At 34.6% G+C, this 27624-nt stretch overlaps 1 protein-coding gene across 1 annotated transcript in view; it reads left to right on the top strand.

Moving 5' to 3' along the window:
* The window catches only part of LOC149807026 (lysosomal-associated transmembrane protein 4A-like), a 28968-nt gene extending 8281 nt beyond the window's left edge, over window positions 1-20687 (top strand). The window contains exons 3-7 of the mRNA XM_089960863.1: window positions 369-445; window positions 7765-7893; window positions 10716-10811; window positions 16108-16209; window positions 19390-20687. Of these exons, the coding sequence (XP_089816989.1) occupies window positions 369-445; window positions 7765-7893; window positions 10716-10811; window positions 16108-16209; window positions 19390-19473 (488 nt within the window). The 3' untranslated portion in view covers window positions 19474-20687. The remainder of the gene's footprint in view (window positions 1-368; window positions 446-7764; window positions 7894-10715; window positions 10812-16107; window positions 16210-19389) is intronic.
* The last annotated feature ends 6937 nt before the right edge of the window (window positions 20688-27624 follow it).

Here is a 27624-nt window from a genome sequence, read left to right as displayed (position 1 = left end):
ACATGGCTGTTAGGGAGATGTTTGCAAACTGTGCAATCTCAGGCCCACATGGCTGTTAGGGAGATGTTTGCAACTTTGTAATCTCAGGCCCACATGGCTATTCGGGAGATGTTTACAAACTGTGCAATCTCAGGCCCACATGGCTATTAAGGAGATGTTTGCAAACTGTGCAATCTCAGGTGCACGTGGCTATTAGGGAGATGTTTACAAGCTGTGCAATCTCAGGCCCACGTGGCTATTAGGGAGATGTTTGCAAACTGTGCAATCTCAGGCCCACTTCAACCTAGTTTTTATAATGACTTTTTACTTTTTTGCAGGACATACAAAAATATTTTCATACTGATCATTTTTTCTTTTTCTTTTTTCAGAGGACATGTGTCTGGCCTTTGTCTTGACACTTTGCAGCCTGACTCTTATCATCTTCCTGCTGTATGGTACCATCAAGGTAGGTAACACTGTCAGTCATTAAAGCTGTTTGAATCAGACAGCCAAAAGGATGCCTGGAGCATATATCTAAAATCATTACAATTTACCTTTTTACCATGTAATTTATGCAGCAGTTTCCAAATCCAATTGCCTGTCGTTTGGGACACACTCAAGTTTCCAAGATGGCTCAAGTTTCCAAGGTGGACAAGTCCAAAAAGTTGAGTTGGGGAAGGGGTCGTGTTCTATTCATAATGCTTTATACTCAGGTCTTATTGGGAATGAGAATTTTCCTAAAATTTGCAGATTTCCATGATTTCATTGTCATCTGGGTCATTTCTGAGATTGATGTAAATTCATTGAGAAAATTGGTCGGAGGGTGGGGTCAATTATTTAAGTGTCCATTTACTGGACAGTTCCATGCCTAGTCATAGGTTTAGACATATCAGTTGTGCATTTCCTAATATTGAATTTCTGATACCAGTCTAATCAGAATCACTTTGTTTTCTACAATGATTTAGACATATTACTCAAATGGCTTGACACATTTAACAAGTTTGTCGTTTCCTAATAATGAATATTCAATAGCCATCTAATATAATTTGGATCACTTTGTTTCTTCTGTTATAATAGCAGTTTGTAATGCATCTGTCAGAAAAGTATTGTACATAACTCTAATTGCATCAAATTTTGTTGGCTTGGTTGGATCATTATGTTGATATCTTAATAAATCATGATGTGATGTCCTTGTCAGAGTTTGTTACAAAAGTTGACATATTGAGAAAGTCATTGTGCTCTGTGTGTTAATGCAAGTTATGGAGGCAAAGGTGTCAGGGCACCAATAGAACACTAGAAACTCAATATAAAGGAAATGGTGAAAGCAAAAGCGACAAACTATCCTTGGGATTGTCCCATGAAGGAAGCTAGTCCTCCTTGAGACTATGCAATCCCTCACAACAGTGAATCCTTCTATTGTAGTCAACAAGACATCAGTTCGTGTATGTGACAATTTTAAGCTAACTTTCCAGGGATTTTCAACAAAGTCCATTCTCATCTTTGTCTTGTACCCTGTGATTTAACCACAGTGTAATATCAGCACCTTTTATTTAATGTCTCTATGTACTGCATTCTTCTATTGTATGTCGATTCAGATCTTGTAGCCAAGCTCAGTCTCCCATTTTGTCACTCAAGCAAGTTCTGACAAATAAGGAATGAATATTTTATATTATGTTTGGCTGTGGATTACTATGCTTTCTCAGAGAAATAAATTTTCACTGGAGTGAAAAAAATCACTGGCTTTAATTGACACAGATAACATTATGACCAAGAAATATGAAGTTTTTCTCTGACACTGACATTATGATTGGTAAGTATGGCCGACTTCCATTAAAGACTATTTAAATTAAAATCCAACAAGGTGCAAATTTTTATTTTCCTAATGTGCTGTTTTACTTTGAATTGGGTAGGAGAATTATTTAGTTTATATTTTCTGTGCAAATAGTCACAGAACATAAACGGTAAACAACTAACCTCCATTAAGAAATACTACTTCATAATGTTATGTATTTTGCTACCCAGTATGTTTGAGCATAAAATAGAAAGAAAATTTGCTTGCTGCAAGTGAATAATATATTTAATCTCACATGTGAAAAACTTCATTGTTTTCACCCACTGAATGAAATGTATCCATTATCCACTCATTTCAAGCAAATATCGTCACTGTATTTAACAGGTGGATTTTATTCAAAGCCTGGTCAGTGTACTGAAAATATACTGCTAACAGTGTTTATGATTTTTTTTGTCTGGTGATGTATATTGGAGTCTGATACATGCTTACTGCTTGGTAACAGTTAAATGGATAAAAATAAGTTTTCAGAGTTGGCTTGTCAAATATTTTGATGTTGCCAATTTTATTTTAAAGTATGCGAAACTTAAAGGCCTAGGTTAAAGGAGTTGAATGTTTATAGAGGAATGCTCCATTCAGTTTTTATTACTGTACCTTTGGTGGAAGTACAGTATGTGACGACACATCTCCTCCTTGCTAGTGCTGATCTTAATAATTCCACATGATTTCACTCTCAGCATAATGGGGGGGGGGGCAGAGAAACCATTCATTGATATCTGCATACATATAAATGTATTAGAAAATGGGCAACTTAAGTGTAAATAGCACATGATGATGTTCTGTTACTGCATCACTCCTGTTGTGGCATTTGCACATATCTAAGAAGTCATGAATATAATCTGATAGAGGCTCTATTTCCCATCAATAACACATTTGATTTCATGTAGTTATGAAATTTTCCATACTTCAAGAGAGATTTTTGTGTGTTTGCTCTGTAGTAATGCAGTAATAGACATACTGGCCTTTGTGTACTCATTCACAAGCTGTATCAGTAATAGTAATTTCATCAAAAATGTGCACAAAGAAGCGTAATTTTTAGAGTTTTGCAGCTTGATGCATTGGAATCCAAATATTTAATGCCTCTCAAATACACTAACTTATGCAAATATATTTTCTTAAATCTTCATATTTACTGTACATGTCCAAAGGGTCTGATATCTGACACAGTGAAATGCAGACATTGGGAGTTTCTAAAACATGTTTAGGTTTGAAATTCATACAGAATGTCACATATATTTAGTTGTAAAGTTCCTGAGATGAGAATTCAGCAGGTGTGTATTACTTGCCTGAATCCAGTTTGGGAATAAACCAATCAGTTTATATGTGTAAAGAGGGAGTTCCATGAAAACAGTTTAATCATTCTCTAAATAACACAGGTGTAATAAATTAAAAAATACCCCAAAATATTCATTAAAATGTTCATTCAGAACTTTTACCTTGCACTGCTGCAGAGCAAAATCAGGCAGTAATCAGTGTGTTCTTTAATTTTACAAGTACAAGGGTTTTCCACAAAAAAATTGGAGAGCTTTAGTTTTTATAGCTTTTGTCTTCAGAGGCGATTACTTATTTGCTGAATATAGGTGGGGTAAATCCCTGGACCCCATCACCTAATGACACCCGAGTAATGTGATTATAATATCAGATCTGTCCACTCCTATAACTTAAATGATTCTGTTCCAGAGTTAGCACACAGTCACAAGTAGGAGTGATTTAAAGCGGCTGAGTAGAAAGTAAAATGGGTGAAAATGTGTGTGTGTATGAGGGTACATGTATGTTGCAATAACCAAAACTGCTTCTGACAGTTCAGGGATCAACTTGTTTCATTGGGTGTGAATGCTGGTTGATGAAGCATACATTTGTGGTCTGTTGTTTTTCCCTAAATAGTTAGGTAAAATTCATTGATTTATTCAGGTAAATTAATTGATTTATTAATTCAGGAAATGTTTTTAAAGCACTGCATTGTTTGACTGAGCATGCTAGATGACTGAGCAAACATTTGTTGGCTGTTGAGAAACAACTATTGGATGCATTGAAGACAAAACAAAGGAAAGACTTATTGGCTTTATTATTGTTGGTTTGACAATTATTAGATGAACTATTTTTCAGCTTTTTATGGAGCTGACTGCTTTAATAAATCATCAAGATTAATATTTTTTCTTCAAGAATATAACATGTTGCCAAGTCATTAAATGAAGCACTTGTTTATTTTTGCACTCAAGCTGTAGTACTTAAGGCAGCTGGTGATATTAGTATAATATTTTGCAAATATGCCATGGCCATACTATATCCAAATTCATGTTATGACAAAACATGTTATAGTGGGATTTATCTGTACCATTATCTTGCATCAACATTTGCTGGTTTTAAGCTTTACATTTTCATAATTGACACAATCATTAAAATATGCAATGATTCCTATAAAATTCTTGTATTTTTTAACATTTCTATAATGTTTCTATATTATAATGGCAAAATTCCTTTATTCCTTTATTTTTTCATTAAAACTGATGTGACACCCAACAGTTTTCAACAATGGTCAGGGTTGAGGTTAGACCTCTTGCAGCTTTTGAAACTACTTGCTATAAAAACTCCATAACCATCAGTATGTACATGTTTTCAAACTGTTCAGAGAAACACACAATTGAATGGCCAAGAACTCGTTTAATCCATTTAATTATTTTCCAAATAGTAAGCAGGTAATGTATGGGCATACTGTGATTATGTATAGCGCAACCATTTAAATTGTACAAAAAAGTTGTGCCCAGGCTGGAACTTTCTTTTCAACCAGGATATATTTTTTCTTTTATCTAAATATACAGATCAGAGCAAGAGTATTCTTATGAAGTTATTTGGGGTCCAGAAATATATTTTAATAAATTCCAGCCCCCTTTCTGAAAATTCAATGGTTGGCACCTAAACAATTGACAATAAACACAATTTGTGGGTATATTGATTGTGCTTTTAAAGAATTACAGATAAGTCCCTCCAATCAGACCAGTTAAAGAAATCTCAAGTTATATTTTTGACAGTTATTACAGAGTCTCCTTGATATTGGTGATACGCATGAAAACAATCTTTCGTTAATCTGACTTTTGAGAGCGAGCAAGCTTGTCACGTTATTGAGGTTACTCAAACTGTCTTTGGCAAAATTAGGTATGAAAGTCAGAGATTCTTGTATACTTAAATATTAGGATTAAAATATAACTGGTTAGTTAAAATATAGAAATTTGTCACAAGTTCCTTCAAATAGTCACATTATCTTATATGTATGAGAATATGTGAAATTGGCCGACATTGGCTGCAAAGTGGAAGTGATATACTTTAACAGAGTACACCTCTTCCTTGATAACTCGTGCACATCGGGGTCCAAAAACATCGACTGCACTATAAGTGAGGTGCCTGTTATCGAGGGACCTATATTTAAAAAAAGTCAAAACCAATAATGGGATAGACATAATGGCAAAAGCGGGGTGAGTGAGATGGCAGGTATAGTGTTGACTACTCAATTTATAATCATGCTGAGATTGACTGTGAATAAATATCTCTTCATAACGGAGTACTTTGTTTATTTTTTTCCTCATATAGCAACATAAATTACAGTATATTGAGGAGATAATCTAAAACATTGTTCCACATGGTTTCCGTTTGCTTAACACATGTACCACTTTCCACATTGTGTACTATATCACTAATTTGTGTGTTGAATTGGATACATTCTAGTTTTATTGTTTGATCCAACTTAGACATGTTTTTTTAATACAAAAGATCGACACTCTTTTCGAGAAACATTGTCAATCGAACGATAGATTTGAGTGTGGTAGAAGTAAAATGAAAAAAAATGACAAGGGTTAATCATTACCAGTATGAATTTAATGGGTCTACAAATTTAAAACAACATAAATTTGAACACGATAATACTTGTTGTTTGTGACACACTTGACAAATATAACTTCACATTTTGAAAAAATCTGTTAATTTTTTTGTGTTACTCCATGATTTCTCTGCTTCTGAGCAAAGTACACAGATTTCTCATTTTGGGTCTCCAGCCACCGTATGATTTGATTGCTTCCTGTGCAGAAGGGGGGGGTGCAACATCTGCATCTGCATCACTCTCAACACTGTTGGTACTCATGTTGGAATCATTTTCTGCTGCAAAATATTTCGTTATAGAAATGATAATTCTTTCATCTGACATGTATTTGTCTGTGGGACAGTCATTGTCAGCACAAATCCACTCCTCCATATCATCAGGAGAAACATCCATCTCAGCACCATGAGTCTGTACAAATTTCTCTCAAACAGCTTCTGCATTAATGACCTCAGTTTTACTGAAACCTTCAAAGTCACTATCATCGTCACTGTCTCTGTCACTGTTTTGCTTATGTCAAAGGCAGCTCCAGGACCCTTAATCCAGCACTCCTCTATGATCTTAGGAGTGATTGCTTTCCAAACCTGACCACCTATGAATACAGCCTCTTTTAAATTCACACTCTTGAGAAAGTTCGGCTTGTAATTAGGTTGTCACAGAAGAACACAGGTTTTGATTTGATGGTCGATTGACTCTTTTCATGTTTTCATAGAACAGAATATGTTGTGATTATAATGTTTACACTGAAACGGAATGAAAGGATTAGAATGTGACTTTCACATAGCAAGACATTTAATAGGTGTTTATTTCATTCTTTGTTGCCACCTGTTAGCATTTATCAGAAGTTTTCATTGATCAATATTTCACCAGACTGTTTATTACATTGTATCGTGGGTCGGTGGTTCTTTCCGGGGTTTTCCCGGGTTCTTCCTCCACCATTAATACTGGCCGCCATATATGGCCTATCGTGTGCTGAAAAATGGCGTTAAACCCCACAACAACAACAACAACAACATTGTATTTACAACTATTTATCATAAAAAAATGTACATAGTATATATCTTACTTAGAACTTGCAAATTTCACAATATGGATTCTATCTTTACGGCCATTAATCACCATTTTCGATGATTAAACATGCGATGTATCAAGGTTTAATTTACTAATTCTTATTGTAATTTTTTCACATTCAGCATATTTTAAAGATATTTAAAATATATTTTCTTTGGAAAATAATTGGGAGCCACACCGGACATCGTGTTATAAGCAGGATCATGAGTTATCAAGGAAGTGGTATATTGTGCAAAATGAAATGCAGGTCAATTTATGTAATAAATTTCTGGTTGATAAATGCAAAACAGGTGCATATATGTGTAATGCGGCAGAGTATAAACTTGCAGAACACAAAGCATTATGAAGTGAATATGACCCGTCTCTCCAATTTATGGACCTGCACATACCAGTACCTTGGAAGCTTGGACTGGCCCAAAGTTAATCTGAGTTTGTTCTGCACATTGGTCAAGTGGATTTGCCATGCCCTGGCAATGGACAATTGGATTTATTCTGCCTTTTCAGTGGGAAGCTGCTTATGCACACTGTAGGCCAAAGCTTAATCTTGCAATCTGGGTAGCATGTACGTGTTTCAATGCTACAATCATGCATACTAGTTTTGGTACCACTGTATATAACAGGGCACAAACATGGAGGTAAAGTAAGATGTCTCTTCGATTAAAAATTGACACCATGAATAATCACATGAAACTGTTTGGTGCTACTTTTATTGTCATGGTAGTGTTTGCAAGTACTGTGCAATTATCTAAAATTGAATCATTTTCATACTGTTGCACTTATTCAGAGAACAAAAGCCTCAAAAGAATGCTTTTCAAGAAGTTTATTGTTGTGCCCCACTACGATTGTGATAAGGCATGTGTTGTTATATCCATGGACATTCATCTGGTGAAGTTTGTCATTTGGATTTGTTTTTTTTGTAATGAGCTGTTAGGACTTGACTAATAAAGTTATAGTTCCATTTGTTTTTAACTACCAAGTGTATTCTTGAAATTTTCAGAATCGTCCAGGCTACCTGATGCCATTCTTCTGCCTGCAAGTGTTTGACTTCTGCCTGAGCTGCCTCAGTGTGGTGGGATATTTCTCCTATGCACCCAACATCAAGCTGTGGATACAGCAGCAGGGATTGGTAAGATCTAACAGATTCAAGAGACAGTTCCAGATATATAATTATTAGGGCCCCACATTAAAATGTGGATACCTTATAGTAATCATCATAGCTCTGCAACTTGCAATTAAATAACATTTGGTTGATGAATTGCCTACTGCAATGCACATGCAACTTGTATACAAAATTTTATACAATATGGTTGATGAATTATCTACTGCATGTACATGTATCTTTTACAATGTCCATCTTTTTGTGTCTCAATTTTATGACCTTATTGCCCTTTTTCAGATCAGATCATTGTAACATGCTTAGATGAACCATTAGCAATATTTTGCTTTGTTTTGGTGTGAACATTGTCTTATAGATGTATATATACCCGTTACGGGTTTTATTTCATCAGCTTCATCTTTAGCTCACCTAGCGTAAGTCAGATTACAGCATGGCCTTTAGCCTGTCAAACACTGCTTGTGAATGCTAGAGATCTCATTTCTGATCACATTTCTTTCATCACCAAGACCTTGAATGAATTAGCATCATGTGACATCCTTGTATGGTAATGAAGGGATTTTGCATCCTCTTGGTTAAGCTCATGAACATTTTAGAGCCATAGTTTTGGTCAGATTTTGATGAGTTTTGGTATGACTACTTTTATCATCAAGATCCAAGAGAAGTTTGATTATGAGCAACATCTGATAATGAAGTCATATTGCATTTGATTGACTGAGATTGTAAGCACTCTGGAGGCCATATCTGTGATCAGATATCGATTATTTTTTTCTTTATATACTGGGTTTTAATGCTGAAATAATTTATATTCAAGAACTCACATTTTAATGCTGAAATTATGTATATATTCTAGGACTCAAATTTTAATGCTGTAATAATCAGTATTCAATGACTCAAATTTTAATGCTGATATAATATATATTCTAGGACTCAAATTTTAATGCTGTAATAATCAATATTCAATTACTCCAATTTTAATGCTGTAATAATCAGTATTTAAGGACTCAAATTTTAGTGCTGTAATAATCAGTATTCAAGAACTCAAATTTGAATGCTGAAATAATATATATTCTATGACTCATATTTGAATGCCTTAATAATCTGTATTCAAGGACTAAAATTTGAATGCTGTGATAATCTGTATTAAAGGACTAAAATTTTAATGCTGTAATAATCTGTATTAAAGGACTCAAATTTTAATGCTGTAATAATCAGGACTCAAGAACTCACATTTTAATGCCAAAATTATGTATATATTCTAGGACTCAAATTTTAATGCTGTAATAATCTGTATTCAATGACTCAAATTTTAATGCTGTGATAATCAATATTCAAAGACTCAAATTTTAATGCTGTAATAATCAATATTCAAAGACTCAAATTTTAATGCTGTAATAATCAATATTCAAGGACTCAAATTTTAATGCTGTAATAATCTGTACTCAAGGACTCAAATTTTAATGCTAAACTAATCTATATTCAAGGACTAAAAGTACCTTCATGGTCAATTTACTAATCTCAATATCTGGTTATTGAAAGGGACAATACTTGGCTGTACTTGACAACATGAAAAGCATTCAGTAAATAATCTTTATCTGTTAGCATTTTATATTTCCATTATATTGTTCTGTGTCTACCACATTTGATGTTTGTAAACCATAATGTTAAGCTTGGAAACGAAAAAATGTTAATAGTCTCAGAACATCTTTCACCAGCATACAGTAAATCACATACATAGAAAATCTATAAATAGTATCCTTTTTGAGCCTAATGGAGTTTCAAATAGTATTTATTTTCTAAACCAATATTTATCAGATTTTTGGACTGAAAAAAGTAAAAGTTATGGGTCAGTATAACTTTGACCCAAATAAAAATAGGGCAGAGAGAAGCAATTATTAGTGAAGGTCAGTATTTTCTCTGCCTGAAGTTTAATATTTTGAGTAAGAACTGGTTAAAATAAAATGTAATCTTAAACAAATATATGGTAAATCATGTCATGTAAGAATTATTAATTACACAAGTTAAAGTATTGCTGGCAGGAAAGCAGCCAGATAATGCATCAGCACATAATTAATGAGTTCCATTTTTAAAAAATCATTTAACTGAATTAAATTTTTTGTGGGTTAGTTTTTTAAAAATTAAGAATAAGAAATTGAAGTTGCATTTAAATTTATTTAGGTAAATGACAAAATTGCATTTAATTCACACTCATAGTTTCTGTATTACAAACAAGTCATTTATTAATAAGAGTCAAACAGCTAAGTAATGTGTCCTGAATTTCAGACAAGCTTCAAGGCAGTCATCTTGGACATAATCTGAACCATGTGAAACACTGATATCTATTCGGTTATAAATGAAAATGGCACATATTTGACATCCAAAATGACCACTGTCTTTAAGTCTTGTTATTGCTACTCAACCTGAATGGATGGCCATATTCACAGTAGAACAAACAACATAGACCCTGATCTGCCATGACATCATGTACTGATATATTAGAGTCTATGATGGAGTTGGACTTGCTTACAAGTGTGTATAAATGGTATTTCATGGAAAATAGTAATTTTACCGTAGTTGTTTTTTTCATGGTTGTATAACATTTAGTAGTTAGAGTAGTATACTTATATAGGATTGTAATGTTGCTAAAAATTAATGTTAATTGTGTGCTCATGTATTATTAGATTATGTAATATTTAGTAAAGATTATTCCTTTTCCAGTTCAAGTCACAAAGTCTGCAGTATGTTGTATTCATGATTTCAACTATTTGCAATGTTTATGTTTTAAATAAGAAAATTTGCAATTAAATTGAGTTGAGCACTGGGTTTTTTTCTAGGGTGACTGTGCTGTGTCTCGGCGCCTGATGGAGATGGATGATCAGTGGCTGATGTTGCTCTTTGTCCTTGTCTTCTTCCTCTTCCTGTCCCTCAAGGTCTGTGGCTATCAGTAATATGTCCATACTTTTATTATTGAATCTAAATATTTATTATAAACATTTTGTCCAGCAAAGCATCATTTCTGTTGCTTATGTAACTATCTCTGGAAGGTACTGCATTAAGAGGAAGAAATTGTGTGTGTAGCATAAAAGTTTAAATGAGAATGCCATAGGATTAAATGTCAATCTTGGAGTTATGGGTTAGTTCTAAGGTCCATTACAGTTTTTAATCTTGCAGGATTCCCACATTGTACAGATCTGAAAGTTTCAGATTTGATAGATTACCTGGTTTGACATGTATCACCAGGAAATACCACAGTGATGCTTCAGTTCATTTTTTGGCACATTTGTCAAAAAAGAAGAGCTTGCAGCCGATTTTATTTACCTTGTGAGATTCTAAAATCAGTGTGTACAAGTAACAAATGCAGCAGGCAGAATAAATAAAGCTCATTTTGCCAGTTTATTTAGCTGTTTATGTCCAAAAGAACAGTCTGGAAATCTTTTTAATGTTTTGGGCCTTAATGCTAAAAAAACATCAAAAACAAGAAGGCAAAGATTGGTTTTAAGGACTATGGCATCATCTTCTTAAAAGTTTAATATAGAACTTTCAATTCATATCACATGTATGTACATCCATGTACTTCTCTTGAGCAGCCACCTGAGGTCACTGTAATCTTTCAGAAGTTTGCTCTGTATAGCTTAAATGTCGTGTCCTACAAACTTGTGCTGTAAAGGCATTGGTATCTTGTATTTGAATTAAAAATAAAACAGAAACAACTTCATTTTGCTTGAAACTTGCAGCAGTCAGTTTGAGCTGACTTTATAAATGGTCCTTTGTTTTCCACTAGTATAACCTTTAGTCTTATCCATTGAAAAATATACAAAAATGTTGACTTGTTAACTTTCCTGGTCTTTGACCAAATAGCTTAAGCAGTGGTCTGTTGTCCATTGCCTGTCTGTCATCCATCATCTGTCCATTACCACAGATATAGTATCCCTACTCCTTACAAACTTTAGGACAATTACCTTGAAACTTGACATATTCATCCTAAGGTCTGATTGTTCGGTGCCCCTCAGTCAGCCATCTTGAAACTCCTTTTCTTGTTACACCTCCTGAATGGATGGTCATATCAACATGGGATTTTCACTTAAAGACATTTTCTGATATTGAGTTGGTTCTGGATCAAAATGTTCCTGATCTGACATCCAATATCTTTCAAGTCTTGTTTTTGCTATTCGTCCCAAGCAGATGGTCATATCATCGTAGAGCTTTGAAGTAAGGACGTATTATTTTCTTGAGTTTATCAGAATGGTGCAAAATCTTGCATCCATTATGGCCATCATGGCAGCCATTATGAAAATCTTGCAACTACTACTCTTGATTGGAAAGTTGTATTGCCATGGTTTTTTTTCAACAAAAAAAAATTTTCCTATGTTGTCAGATTGCCATCAAATCAAATGGTACCTGGCAGAGATATAATCTGACCACCTTTATGAACACTACACTAATGCTAGTGAATCAGGGGAAACTATTTCGTAGGTTTATTACATTTTCATACAACGGTACCAATCGGACCTCCAATATAGCCCTCATGGTAGCCATCTTGAAAATTCTATTCTAACTACTAAACAGATCATTTATAGGTATGTGATTTTCACAAAAAGAAGTGGTGTGATGTTGATTGTAAATGAAAATTGTGCTGACCAGAGGCAAACAGTTAAAAAAAGATAGTTGGTTCTGAATGAAAAAAAAATCCTGTGTGACCTCAGAAAATTGGAAAAATCTTGTAATAACTACTACTTCTTGCAATATATAAATGTTTCCATAAAAAATAAATGCTTATTTGACCTTGACAGCTATCATGAAAATCTACTAACCAGACCAGATGATCGTATTAACATGGGATTTTCTCTAACAATATGTAGAGGGGGCCCTGAGTGGCTGAGTGGTGTAAAGTGCTCACCGTTACGGATCACTGCCATCTCACCTCTGTCTGCGAGGGTTCAAGTCTCCGGCTCGGCCAATGTGGTTATGTGAGAAAGCTTGCCAGTAGCTTCTCACGGGTTGGTGGTTCTTTCCGGGGTTTTCCCGGGTTCTTCTTCCACCATTTATACTGGCGGCCATGTATAGCCTATCTTGTGCTGAAAAATGGCATTAAACCCAACAACAACAACATGTTGATTATTCTGAATGAAAATAGTACTTATGTGACTTAGAACATGGCACACCCCTCCAGTGGACTAGTGGTTAGAGTGTCTGCATTGGATGAGGGAGGTCATGGGTTCAATCCCCAGCTGATTCATACCAAAGACTTTTAAAAATGGTACTAGCAGCTGCCTCGCTTGGCATTAAAAGGTTAGTGTTAGGGCTGGTTGGCCTGGTGTCAGTATAATGTGACTGGGTGGGACATCATGTTACATGTCTGTGGCATGATGCCCCAGTGCTATACATCACTATAAACTGCCACACTGCAGACATCGTAGCGATATGACTGAAATTTTTTTAAAATTATGTTAAAAATCGAAAACACACACATTAACATGGCATCATAGTGGCCATCTTAGAAATCTTGTTATTACTACTCCACTTTCAAGAATTGTAGCATTGAAATGAAACACATAATGCTATACCTAATTACTTCTGAATGAAAACTGTACCCATCTGAACACCAACATATCCACACTTTGTGAAGGGGTTTTGAAAACCAGACCTAATTGACCTTGAGGTCAGGTTGAGATTGCTTGCATTTCTTTCATCACTGAGTTTATGAACACAGTGATTGATGCATGGTCAATTAAATTTTGACCTGACTTTATGTTTAGTTTAATTCATGTGAACAGGATCATAGTTTGTACTCTTGACATTGATTTGAGGTCAAGGTCTTCATTCTAGCAATGCCTATATGACAACAGAAAGCAAGTAGGAATGGATGTTTTAAAATTGAACCTAGGTTGTGGATATATTAACTGATATAATTTGAATTATGCCATGTGAATAACATAATATTTTTTTCCCATCTGAGACAAATTTATTGAGATTCTATCCATAATATCAAGTTCAAGGTCAAAGGTCATGACAGAATTTGTTTTTGCTGCATTTACAGGTTGTTTGTGAACATGTTAAATTTGACATTTAAGAAAATATTTTTGTTGCTGAATTTGGTATGTTTGAGTTTCTCTATCTTCAGTAGCCAAGGCTTCAATATGGCAACCCTATCTATACCTTGGTGGATCAAACATATATATATTGGTGCTTTAGCCTAGCAATATCTATTGGGTTTTATGAGTTGCCTCCTTTAGTATGTAATGTCAGGTAACCAGTAGCATGGTGCATTCATACATGCCAACCATTACACTTTTGTCATAATCATTATGCTTTTTTTTTTAGCAAATTACGTTTTATGTGAGACTGCAAATGGATTATGCTATTTTGGTACGTTAAAAGATAAAAATAAACAATAAAAAGTTGTTTTTCTGATTTTATTATTATCTCTTTAATTCCATTCGTATAAATTTGAGAATATTCCTTAAAAGGTGACGTCTGTGTAAGAATAGCTTTAGAGCACTTTCCTTATTTGCTATTTATAGCAACTTTATGTGACCAAGGAAAAAGACGGGTTCTTCAAAAGTGAACTTTACCGAACAGATTCATTTTATTGATAAGCTAGTTAGTTAATTAAACCTATCTGCATTTTTTAAAGAAAATGGCACAAGATGTTAAGTGAAAAACTCTATGGTGTGAGTTGTGGATGTTTTAAGATAGAAAATGTTAGAGCAGATAGATCCTTTCAAACTTGAAAACGTGTCAGATCAACACCGCTTTACAAACTTGAAAAAAGAATATGAGCAATATAATACAGGATTCAGAGCATTGCAGAATTCCAGTTCATGGTCATTCAGTGAAAATTACACGTGTAGACTAGTTGAAGTGAGTGCTGCATATAAATCATTTTTCAGTATATTTTATGTTTTGTAGTCTGATTTTAATCCATATGGTTTTTGCTCTTTATGACACGTTTTTACCAGCTGTGGAACCAGATTAGGCATAAAAATGTATTTTTTTCATACATGTTGTAATTTGGCATATTTTTTATATAGATTACACTTTTTGCGCCCAAATTACACCTTCTGTCACTTATAATAGCAGAAATTACGCTTATTCCTCTTGGGGGTGTAGCAAGTATGTGTATCAGCCAAAAATGGTGGAGGCATATGACCCAAAAAGGATACTTTGAAAGTTTAACATCGAAATTATGACTATGTGCCTGGGGGAAGCCATTACAGGTCTATTTGAGCGAAAGGTATTTGTGAAAACACAGACCAGCAGTAGAAAATTGCATATTAATCAGTCTATTCAACTTGTGTGCTTCCCTTGTCTCGATTATGTAGGATTAGTGTTCAAATTTGAACGACTTAGTTTTGATTGGTTGCAGTGGCTTGCCGCCACATTCAATGAAATTCACAGATCCAAAGCACAGAAATACCTGCTTGATAGGCCGTTGTGTAGATAGGGTTATCACATCTGAACCTTGGCTGGTGAAGATGGAGTTTTCAGGAACATCCAAGACTTTTTAAAATACTGAGCCAGAAAAAATGTAAAGTACAGAAGAAACCAACTTATCTTGGATTCCTGGATATTTTTTTCCAGCAGTAATGCTTCATACCCTTTGACACAGATTTACTGCTAGGGAATCATTTATTATCTTGTCTGAAGCATATCATATGTAATAACTGAAGCCTTCAAATACATTGGTGTGGAATAGGGAACTCCCACCTGGGGGTCATAATTTGTTGCAGGAACCAGGCTTTAGAGAGTTCCTGCCACCAAATTTTGATCCTGCATCTGGTAGGTCCCTATCCAATGCCAAGGTATATCTCCCGTTTTTGGCTAAGAAATATTGTAGCAAAAAAAATTGTATGGTCATCATCGATTTAGCTTTAGAAATACATTGTATATTCCAAGTGTTTTATTTTTGTAATTAGAAAAGTCAAAGTTTATTTTAAAGAAAAAATATTAACAAGGATTGCTGTTTATAGGCAAGCAATTTTTTTCATTACTAAAACATTTGAGAACGTTGTGGACATTCATGACACTATAAACATAAAGGTGACAGCAAATGTACTTATTTGGGTTGGGTGTGTTCCACATGTTTCTCTTACAATGGCATGCTGTGTCACACATATAGGAATAAGAGAAAAATATTCAGCAGAACCAATGATGTGAAGCATAAAATGTATATCTTCAAGCAGATGTTATTATTAGTATTACTATATATTTAAAAAATATTTTCAGGCCTACCTAATTGGCATGGTCTGGGCCTGCTACAAGTACCTGCAGCTTGTGAATGCAAATAGAAATGTGGTGCGTGAATATCGAGTTGACCCAGACTCTGAGGTAAGTTTAAATGAGTGATAATGGTTGACGCTTCTTGGGCATTGATACTGAACCACAGAAAAAGATTTGCAAGATGTGACCAGTTTTTTCTACTGTTAAAAAATTTAACTCATTAGGAAATATACATCGAGACTGGGGCATCATCTTTTTGGGAACCCAAACAAATAGTTTCTAAGTAGAGATGATCCTTCGATTTAAAAAAAGAAGTAACCCTCTAAAGTGACTAGTTCAGGAAAAAACGTGGTTTTATTGTAGCTTTAAAGTCCTTGATAGATAATAAGGACCAAGTCCAGCCTTTTGAGATATTGTTAAGTAATATATAGTGATGCATGGTAATGTATCATTTGTAAAAGTAAAGAAAGAGTAAGGACATGAAAGGGCTAATGATATGACAGATCCAATGATATAGGCAACTAATAGATGTTATACGACTCAAGGTGCTTTAACTTGTCTTGGATGAAAAATGAGTAAAATGTATTTCAAATCATTTAGCATATTCAGCATCCCTAAATGGACACGTGATTACCTAGGGTTGTTCTGTTTAAACATACATGGTGCCAAGCAAAGGCATTTGAAAAATATGCCATGGTACTCTGGTTACACAGAGAGTTTCTGTGAAAATCATACAAAGTTTTAAATTGCATCCATGGGTTTTAAATTTGAAGTTCCTTCACTGGGTACCTAGTATATTTTACTGGAACAGCTCTTACAGAATATTATGTCATAATGAGACTGCACCCTGCTGTTAGATATGTCATCCCATTTCAGATATTTTAATTTTTTGTGCTGATTGAAAAACCTTTGTTTCATAGGTAATTTATAAATTGAAAAACCTTTATTTCATAGGTGATTTATAAATTGCTGATAAGTTTGATAGTTGATTTTGCAAGAATAACAAGGATTCACACTTTGTCATGATTAAACATTTGCAAGAGCACTAGAGGGGTAATTGTGAAGCTTTCAGACTCACATCCAGGTTCCAAATTTTTCCCTGTATTTTGGTTAAATGTTTGAGCTTGGCTGACCATCTATGATGACTACACTTACACGTTTAGACTGCAGACAATGCTACCAGTCAGAGAAGAGACTCCTACCATATCCCAGAGGATTGTTGTCTCACTTTTCACAAAATTTGTCCTACTTGTCAAGTTCATTAAATTCTCTTTAGTTTTGAGGAGAGCTATTGTACTATGCACAGAGTCCGAGTCTGCATCTGTGTCCACGCATTTAAAACAAGCCTTTCTTCATGTGTTCTAGATGACAGTTTTGTGGGGGTTTATTAGCACCTATTCTCATCAGAGATGCTGACTTTGTACACACGTTTACATTAATTATTTATTTTTAGTTAGGTTTTTGCATTAAACTAAGGTTTTTTGCACACTGTATACATACTGTTATACCAGAAATCATGAAACTTGGTGATGCGATGCATCTCGACTAGTATTATCCCCTCATTACAAAAGTGAATCACTGTGACCACCTATCATGCTTCACTGATTGATAAATTGTAATTTGTTTTCCTCAAGGTATGTTTATGACTGAATTGTCAAACTAGATGATTGTATGCATCTCTCTTAGAACCACACCTATCTAACAAAAGAGGTCACTGTGTCCTCCATTTCACATTTTACTGGCTTAGGTCAAGGTTTTGCATTAAGTTAATGACCATATATGTTTTTGGGAGACCATATACGTATTATTATACTTTCTGAAACTTGGTGATGAGCTGCATCTTGACAAGGACTACAGCCTCCCATAGAAGTATGTTGCTGTGATCCATATGTCACATTTAATTGACTTTGGTTAAATGTTGTAGTATTTCTGAAGCTCTGTTCATGTCAGCATATCAGACTAGATAATTGTATACATGTCTTCCTGTACCACACACAAAAAAACCCAGAATGTCACATCATACTGGTGTAAATTTTCTGGTATTTAGCTCACGTTCAGATGTTTTTTTTTATACATTTATATACATACTGTTGTATCTAGAATCATGAAATTTGGGGAGGGGATACATCTTGAGGGCACCATATGACATATGTTTCATGTTACTGATGGGGTTCAGTTTTGTGTTTTAACTGTCTATGCTTGAATCATTCAGTTAGATGACTATATGCATATTAATATTACACCTATATAAAACAGTTTACCTTATCCTATATTTTTCATTTTACTGGCTTTGCTTAAGATTTTGCATTTAGCTTATGACCACTGGTTTTCTGGCTGTGTGTGTGTACATATTGTCTTATCCAGAATAATGAAATTTGGTTTTAATTTAAATTGACTGGCAGCTTTCAGGTAATTATTCGGATGTTGCAGCGATTTTGTGCCGATAAGGGCGAGAAGCACACTAGGGAAATACTCGTGGCAAGTGGAGAAATAAAAGCTAATCATACAAAAAAAATGTGGAAGGAAAGTTGCACTCATAATAATAAATCATTTTAGACATCATTCTCTCATACGATATCAGGCACATTGTAGGGTGGGGATTCAAATGGTATTTGATAGAGAAATCTCAGGCACATAAGTGCCCTTGACTTCTCTGCCAATACCCTTTTCATTATCCAACTCTATGATCTCTCTGGTATCCCTCTTGCACATACCATGTAAATTATGCTTACCCTCAACAGGGTAACTTCATGGTACATGTAAATGACTTGATAAATCTGATGAGTGTACTGCATACTTTATGCTTTACATGTGAGGCTGCAGTTGTAATGACTAGTCAAGGCAATTATTGATGCCTGATCTGTGCTTGAAATAATGGCTGTCACTCTAGGCTTGCTCAAAGCCAGTGACTTTGACCCAGGACTTGTTGGGTGGACAATGGTAGTAGGTTCTTAAACAGATTTTTAAAATAATAATTTTTAAATAAAAATTAATGATTTTTTTTCTCAGCTCTTTTTGGTACCTTCACTTTGATATCATAGAAAAGAATATAGTATGTCTTTATGCCCTGTCATTGTATGTATGTATGTATGTATGTATGTAAGCACTGTATTGGCTGTATAGTGCCACATAAAAGTTAAGTTCTTCAAAAATGTTAAGATTTCATTTCATTGTCAAGGTCACTTGACTCTCAATATATGTTCTGTTTGATAGTTAATGTTTAAAATGACTACTGGAGTTTTCATAAAGGTGAGCTTTTCAGTTTTTGATTACAATTTTTTTTTATAGATGCTTCTGCCACCTAAGTATGAGGATGCTATCAAGATCCCAGTGGACCAGCTTCCCCCTCCATACACAAACTCAGCTAACTAGGGGAGATAACTGCACTTGGTCATCCTTTCGATCAGTGTACAATAAGTAACATATACTGATACAGGTCATCTACTAATGACAACAGTGATTTCCTTATTTACGGACATTGTGTCAGTTTATTAGTGCCATAGGTTTTGCCCTTATTTTTCTTTTTTTAACATGATAAATATTGTTGATAGAATTTGCTAATGCTTGTGAAGTTTCACACTCAAATGTCAGTGTAAAATTTGTTTTGATAGTAATTAATTGCAGTATTTTTTCTTATATATGCCTTGAAATTAAATGCATTATCCTTACCAGAATATAAAATTTGAACTGTACGCTTTTCACAAAAGATGTTGCAATGACAATGACCATAAGATGACAAGTTTATCCAAATATCCACATAAAATTGAGGTCTGCATGTGCAGTCATCACACATCTGTTTCAATATAAAATCTGCAAATTATTAATTTGTAAAGTAATTGGTTGGAGAGATCAGCCAAATCTCTTTTCTTCTATTTGTCAGTTTTACCCAGAAAGCTAGACAAGTTCACGAAACAGGGATTGATACAAATTTATTATAATGAAAGCAAGCCTTACTGTTTCACAGAGATTTTGTTTTAAATGACAAGATTCAACATGACCAGAATTCAGTAGGAGTGGATTAGTCAGTATGTTACTTGTTTGTACTAAAGGTATGATTGTTTTATCTTGTCAAATTTAAATTTTTTTTTACTCAAGATGTAATTTAACTTGTGAAGCACTTTGTGTTTTATTCAAATATTGTGATATTTTAAGCATTTTTTTCCCTTGATATAAACCAAAATATATTGTTGTTTTAATAAATTGGAAAACTTGTCTATTTAATATTTAATTTAACATGATACAATTTCAAACTTAATTCTTTGTTGTGTAGAAATAATTGCACTTTTTGTCTGAACCTGTTATTATCTCCATTTAAATCAAATTAACTTTGCTGTGTCTATTGTTTTCCAATTTTTTAGATCAGTATTTAAATTTACTTAAATTGCATGTTCTTTTTTTACTGTAAAAGAATGTGATGAAATGTTCAGTGGTATGACTTCAGATAAGATATTACAGTTTAACTCGAATTTCATTAAAGATTTAATATCGATTTTTTAAATGTGGGATTCTTTCTAAAAATGTATTCTATATTAAGTATAGGTAACGTGTTGCTGTCTTTTGATGAAATAAAGCAAATACTTGTACTACATTGTGTTATGTTTTTCTGCTTTTCTGAGATGGAGGTTCTGGAGTAGTGGTGGTGGTAGGAGTTACTACTGTCGAATCACCATGTTTTTAGAGGTTCAAATTTATATTGTTTGGTTCCTGCAGACCAGGAGATTTAAGACCGAATGAAACATGATCCATCTGTGGAGAAAAAACCCCTCACAAACCCACAAATTTAAGTACAAACTAAAATGTTATTGGTGTCTAGCCCACATGAATGGGAAGTGAGATATAGCAGACTCTTTTGTGATGGTGCAACCAGCATCATCAACAATTAAGGTTTTGTTTAAAGTTGTTCAGCAATGTTCTGAAGAATGGTTTGGCATGCAGGCCCTGGCCTTGTTTTTGCAAGACCATGAAAATTTGTACTCACAAAAGTCACTGAATCTACAGTTTTCATTTCCTCCTTAGTTGAATTCACAAGATTCCATCATATATTGCCTCAGGCTGTATAACTAGTCAAAAAGTGCAGTAACTTTTACAAATACGAGGCCCGAGTGGGCAAGCTTACAAAAGTTTACCATTTCACAGAGTTGGCTTATTATTATTATTAGGGCACAACATAAGAATATTGTCTCCCAAACTTTATATCATGCTGAGCTTACCTATTTTACTCTATACTTATAAAAATGTGTTCTAAATTGTATAATTAATATGCACACTATCTTGTTCATAATCATCAAAGTTGTGCAAGATCTTGATATAAACCTATTTATCAAGTTCTGTAGTAATTGGATCAGAAATATAGTCCCAAGATTTAAATAGGTAAGAAGCTTAGTAAATCAGAAGCAACATGTCTCATTAATATGGACAGATCTCACTTGTATGACAAGGATAACATAAGCTTAAGGTGGAGCAAACTCCATTTGGAATTCAGTCTCTAGACTGGTAGTATGCTCAGGCAATCAGATAAATTAATACCACATTATTCATTTAAATCTTGCTGATAATGAAACTCATCCAAGAATACAAGATCGTTAACAAGTTTAACCAAAATCTTGTCAGAAGATATAGCTGCCTTGTTGCTGAGCCAAGGTTGTATCGAATTGTATGCATGATTTTTCATGTTCAGTCAAAATATTCTACACAGGCTGTTGACCGAATCTGATAAAAACTAGAATGGCAAAATAAATTTTCCATATTGGTCATAATATCACCTCATAAATACATAGGTCTTCGTTGTAATGAAAATCATTCAATGTATTGACAATATTAGCCTATTTAACTAAGTTTGATTAAACTCGAACAAAATATGGTCTTTCAAGTTTTAAAAAGTTCAGCTAATCATATGAAGAATCAGCGCATTAATATATGAAGATGTTACTCCTAAAAATTTGTATTTCTTGATGATATAAGATAAAATCGTAACAGAATTAATGGCCTCCTGAATGGTGATATAATTGTACAATCAGATGCCAGATCACCTCATTAATAGGCATGGATCTTGCTTATCCCATCCAAGATCTTGCTGATATAAGCATATATTCCAGGTCTGACCAAACTCGGATCACAAATATGGTAACAAGACAGTCTATTAGATGCAAGATTACATCATTAATATGCTTGTATCTTGCTCATTATTGGACCAATCCATTATCTTGAGGGGGCCCCGAGTGGTCTAAAGCGCTCTCCATTATGGATTACTGCCATCTCACCCCTGTCTGCGTGGGTTCGAGTCTCGGATTCGGCCAATGTGGGTATGTGAGAAAGCTTGCCAGTAGCTTCTCGTGGGTCGGTGGTTCTTTCGGGGGTTTTCCCGGGTTCTTCCTCCACCAATAATACTGGCCGCCATGTATAGCCTATTGTGTGCTGAAAAATGGCGTTAAACCCTACAACAATAACAACCATTATCTTGATATAAACCTATATAATATATCAAGCCTGATCATGGATCAGAATTATGGCTTCCCCAGTGGTAACAAGCTCAGTCAATGAGATGCACGTGTGTGCATTTCACTCATTATTGAACTTCTCTTTGATTTTGATGATGCAACCATATATTCCAAGACTGCTTAAAAACATCAGAAATACGGCCTCCAGATAATGAAGCTTAACCAATCAGATCCAAGATCACGTCATTTGCATTTTTGGCTCATGCTCATTATTGAATATGATTGAGATAATGAATTCATGCAATCAGCTGCATTATCACCTTATTAATATGCATGGACCTCACTTAATATTGAACTCCTCTTAGTACTTGCTGATAGAAACATACTGTATATTCCAAGTTTGGTTGAAATTGGATCAAAAATATGGCATTCAAGTGGTATCAAGCTCAGTCAAATAGATGCAAGATTATTTCATTAATATTCCTGGGTCTTGCTCATTGTCAAACTTATCTGAGATTTTGACAACATAAGCATATATTTGAGTGGTAACAATAAAAGCCCATGTTTCAAAGGATACCTGTTTTCAAGGTTGCAATTTTTAACATACCATCATTAATGTAAATATTTAGACCCTTAAACTTTCTGGAACCATAATTTCAAAATTTGTAACAACTTTCAGTAGTGCAAAAAATTTGTAAAAGTATATTGTTCAGTGCAGATGAAAAACAGCTGGAATGTAAACAAAGAAATGTTTTACTCCTACTAAAAAGATACAAGTCAGTGAAAGATTACCATTAGACTATGAAACTGCTTTGAAGACCCTAATTATCACTTGGATTAATTGAAGGTGTTGTTGATTGGAAAGATGAAAAACGTAACACATTCCATAATTTGTGATTTTGCATACCCCTAAATGTACAAGTTTCACAAGATCTTGCCCTCCCAGTTTTATTCAATGGCAGTTCCAGGATTAGCTCATTTTGGACAGAGTATGTCAATTTGAGACCAACAGTAGCATTAACAATAGCCCCTCAGAGGGACTGATACTCCATTGGCATTTCCTGGAATCCAAAATAAAACCATTTCTGTTGACCTTTTATTCTTTTTAACTTATAAGTATTCAAATTCTCTCCAATATTTTGTTGAGACTCCAACACGCCAAATTTGGAAACAAAATTATTATCATGTATAACATTTACAAGATAGCTGTAAGTGTAGGATAAAATTATTTGACCTTGAACTTGGTATCATTAATAGAATATCAACATATACCCAAGTTCGTTAAATCTATTATATCTTTTAGAATTTGCTTTTTAAGTGCCACTATTCAAGGTATTCATGAGATATATCCACAAACTGGCTTTAATAAAATTTCATACTTGTTTTCTTATTAGGACCATTGGCCTTTCATGGAGAGAGTGCTGACCATTGGAATTCAACTAAATACAAATGTCTGGTCAAAATTCACTTTCTATGAACATTTCATTTTGTTCAGAAGCTCAGTAAAGTATAAAAATGCAAGAAATGACCTCTCGCTGAAACCCATGGTCAGTTAGGTCTGTTTTTCAAAACTCCTTCACAAGAGTGTGGATATGTTTGTGACCAGATCAGCACAATTTTCACTCAGAATTAGTTAATTGCTGCAAGAAGTGTTTAATTGAAAACCTCATGTTTCTGCCATTATTCATGCAGTAGTAGCAGCAACAAGATTTTTTGGATGGCCACTACTATGCCATGTCGGAGGTCAGATGAGCACCATTTTCATTCAGATGACCACTACTATGCCATGTCGGAGGTCAGATGAGCACCATTTTCATTCAGATGGCCACTACTATGCCATGTCGGAGGTCAGATGAGCACCATTTTCATTCAGATGGCCACTACTGTGCCATGTTGGAGGTGAGATGAGTACCATTTTCATTCAGATGGCCACTAATATGCCATGTTGGAGGTCAAATGAACACCATTTTCATTCAGATGCAGCTAAGTATTACTGTAATAATGTGTAGTCTTGTCCATCCATTCAGGAGCAGTAGCCATATAAAAATTTCAGGATGGCCATCAAGGCAGCCATTTTGGAGGTTAAATCAGCATAGTTTTAATATTGGAAGAATATGTTAATGACATATGGTATGTTTGTCCAATGATTAATAGCCCTGTATGTCAACAGTCAATGACGCATGATATGTCTGTCCAATGTTTAAAAGTCCTGTATGTCAACAGCTCAATGACACATGATATGTCTGTTCAATGATTAATAGTCATGTATATCAACAGCTCAATGACACATGATATGTCTGTCCAATGTTTAACTGTCCTGTATGTCAACAGCTCAGTGACACATGGTATGTTTGTCGAATGATTAATAGTCATGTATATCAACAGCTCAATGACACATGATATGTCTGTCCAATGTTAAAAGTCCTGTATGTCAACAGCTCAATGACACATGATATGTTTGTCCAATGATTAATAGTCCTGGATGTCAACAGCTCAATGACACATAATATGTCTGTCCAATGATTAATAGTCATGTATATCAACAGCTCAATGACACATGATATGTCTGTCCAATGTTTAAAAGTCCTGTATGTCAACAGCTCAATGATGCATGATATGTCTGTCCAGTGTTTAAAAGTCCTGTATGTCAACAGCTCAGTGACACATGATATGTCCGTCCAATGTTTAAAAGTCATGTATGTCAACAGCTCAATGACAAATATGTCTGTCCAATGATTAATAACCCTGTATGTCAACAGCTCAATGACACATGGTATGTTTGTCGAATGATTAATAGTCCTGTGTGTCAACAGCTAATTTTTGTGCAGCAACTATTCATCTTTCAGTTGGAGTGACTTTAAACCTTTTGACCTTGAAATTTATTTGGTTTTTCCTTGTGCTAAGTGCAGGATATCCTTAAAGTTTACAACTGTAGATGGTAGACAACTAAGGTTATAGCAATTGGTAACAGACAGGCATATGGACAAACAATATAATATAATACATTTTCTTTTATGGCTGATCTATAAAACTATATATTGCATGAAAGGAGGTGTTTTTTTCTCCAAATGTGGGTGTGGCTGTTTGTTTAGAAGTAGCCATTATGTTTTTCAAATTTTGTGAGGTTACATTGGCTTAATTTTCATTTCGGCATATTGTAGTATGTTTTAGTGAAAACCCCATACAATCATCCATTCAAGAAGAGACATTTCAAGATGCCACTCTTGTTCAGCACCATTTCTATTTAGGAGTAACTAGATATCATAAAAGTTTTTCTGGGATATCTACAGGACATTCTGTTTAGAAAATGTAACAAGAGTTTCAATAGTGCTAGCATGGTAACCATAATGTTGTTGTTGTAGAGTTTAATGCCATTTTTCAGCACATGATAGGCAATACATGGCAGCCAGTATAAACGGTGGAGGAAGAACCTGGGGCACCGGTAACCATAACGTAGGTCTCAGCACAGTTTCGTTTGGAACCAATTACATATAAGCCTGTTAGTGAAAACATGTAGCTTTGACTATCAAATCTGCAGAAGTAGCAATAACAAGCTTTAATATATGGTCACCATAGCCAAGAAATTGGTCTGATTAGCACCATTAGGACCCAGTTGATACCATTAGGACCCTGTAGACATCATTAAGACCAAGTATACACCATTAGAACCCAGTAGACATCATTAAGACCCAGTAGACACCATTAGGATCCAGTAGACATCATTAAGGCCTAGTAGACATCATTAAGACCCAGTAGACACCATTAGGAACCATTAGACATCATTAGGACCCCTTAGACACCATTAGGACCCAGTAGACATCATTAAGACCCAGTAGACACCATTAGGACCCAGTGGACATCATTAAGACCCAGTAGACACCATTAGGAACAAGTAGACATCATTAGGACCCAGTAGACACCATTAGGACCTAGTAGACACCATTAAGACCCAGTAGACACCAATTGGACCCAGTAGACACCATTAGGACCCAGTAGACATCATAAGACAAATCTTTATTAACAAAATGTTCAAATTGCTTGTTAGATTTGCACCTTTTGTACTTAGGTCCCTAGTCATCCGAAATATTAAACGAAAACCCTATGTCAATAGCATCATCTATATGGGAGGGGTAGGGTTAAAAAGATTTTCAAGTTGGCTGATATGACAACCATAACTGATGTCATATGTCCATTTAGTATCAATTAAACATTGTAATGATTCTTTTGGTGAAAACTCTATACCGATATGACCATCTATTTATTAGGAGTAGCATTAACAAGATTTTCCAGATGTCAGATTAGTACAGTTTTTGTTTACGTACACTATATTAGTCTTTAGTGAAAATCACAGGTCAATGTGACCATTCATTATGGAGGTGTTGTGAAAACCTTATCATGTGACCATTCATTATGGAGGTGTAGTGAAAACAAGAATTTAAAGATTTGCCACCATACTGGATGCACTGTTGGATGTTTGAGGTGTACTGTTTTCATATAGGACCAAGTAAACATCACAAGAAGTCCTTTAGTGAAAACTTTATGTCAGTGTGTGACCATTCATTATGGAGGATTAGTGAAAACCTTACGTCAGTAAGACCATTCATTCAGGAGGAGTGAAAACCTTATGTCAGTAAGACCATTCATTCAGGAGGAGGAGTGAAAACCTTATGTCAGTAAGACCATTCATTAAGAAGGAGGAGTGAAAACCTTATGTCAGTAAGACCATTCATTCAGGAGGAGGAGTAAAAACCTTATGTCAGTAAGACCATTCATTAAGAAGGAGGAGTGAAAACCTTATGTCAGTACAACCATTCATTCAGAGGGAGGAGTAAAAACCTTATGTCAGTAAGACCATTCATTCAGGAGAAGGAGTAAAAACCTTATGTCCGTAAGACCATTCATTCAGGAGGAAAAGTGAAAACAAAATTTTAAAGACTATCATTGCCATATTGGATTACCAAATGGCACTGTTTAGAACAGAGACATCATAAGATGTCTTTCAGTGAAAACCCCATATTGATCATACCATCCATAGGAAGGAGTAGTATTACAAAAATTTAAGATGGCCACCAAGGTGGCTATATTA

This window comes from Sinohyriopsis cumingii, chromosome 1 (genome assembly GCF_028554795.1).
Source record: "Sinohyriopsis cumingii isolate HCF-2022 chromosome 1, ASM2855479v2, whole genome shotgun sequence".
Taxonomy (NCBI): Eukaryota; Metazoa; Mollusca; class Bivalvia; order Unionida; family Unionidae; genus Sinohyriopsis; species Sinohyriopsis cumingii.
The sequence above is the reverse complement of the archived record's forward strand: the minus strand, read 5'-3'. Positions and strand labels throughout refer to the sequence as shown.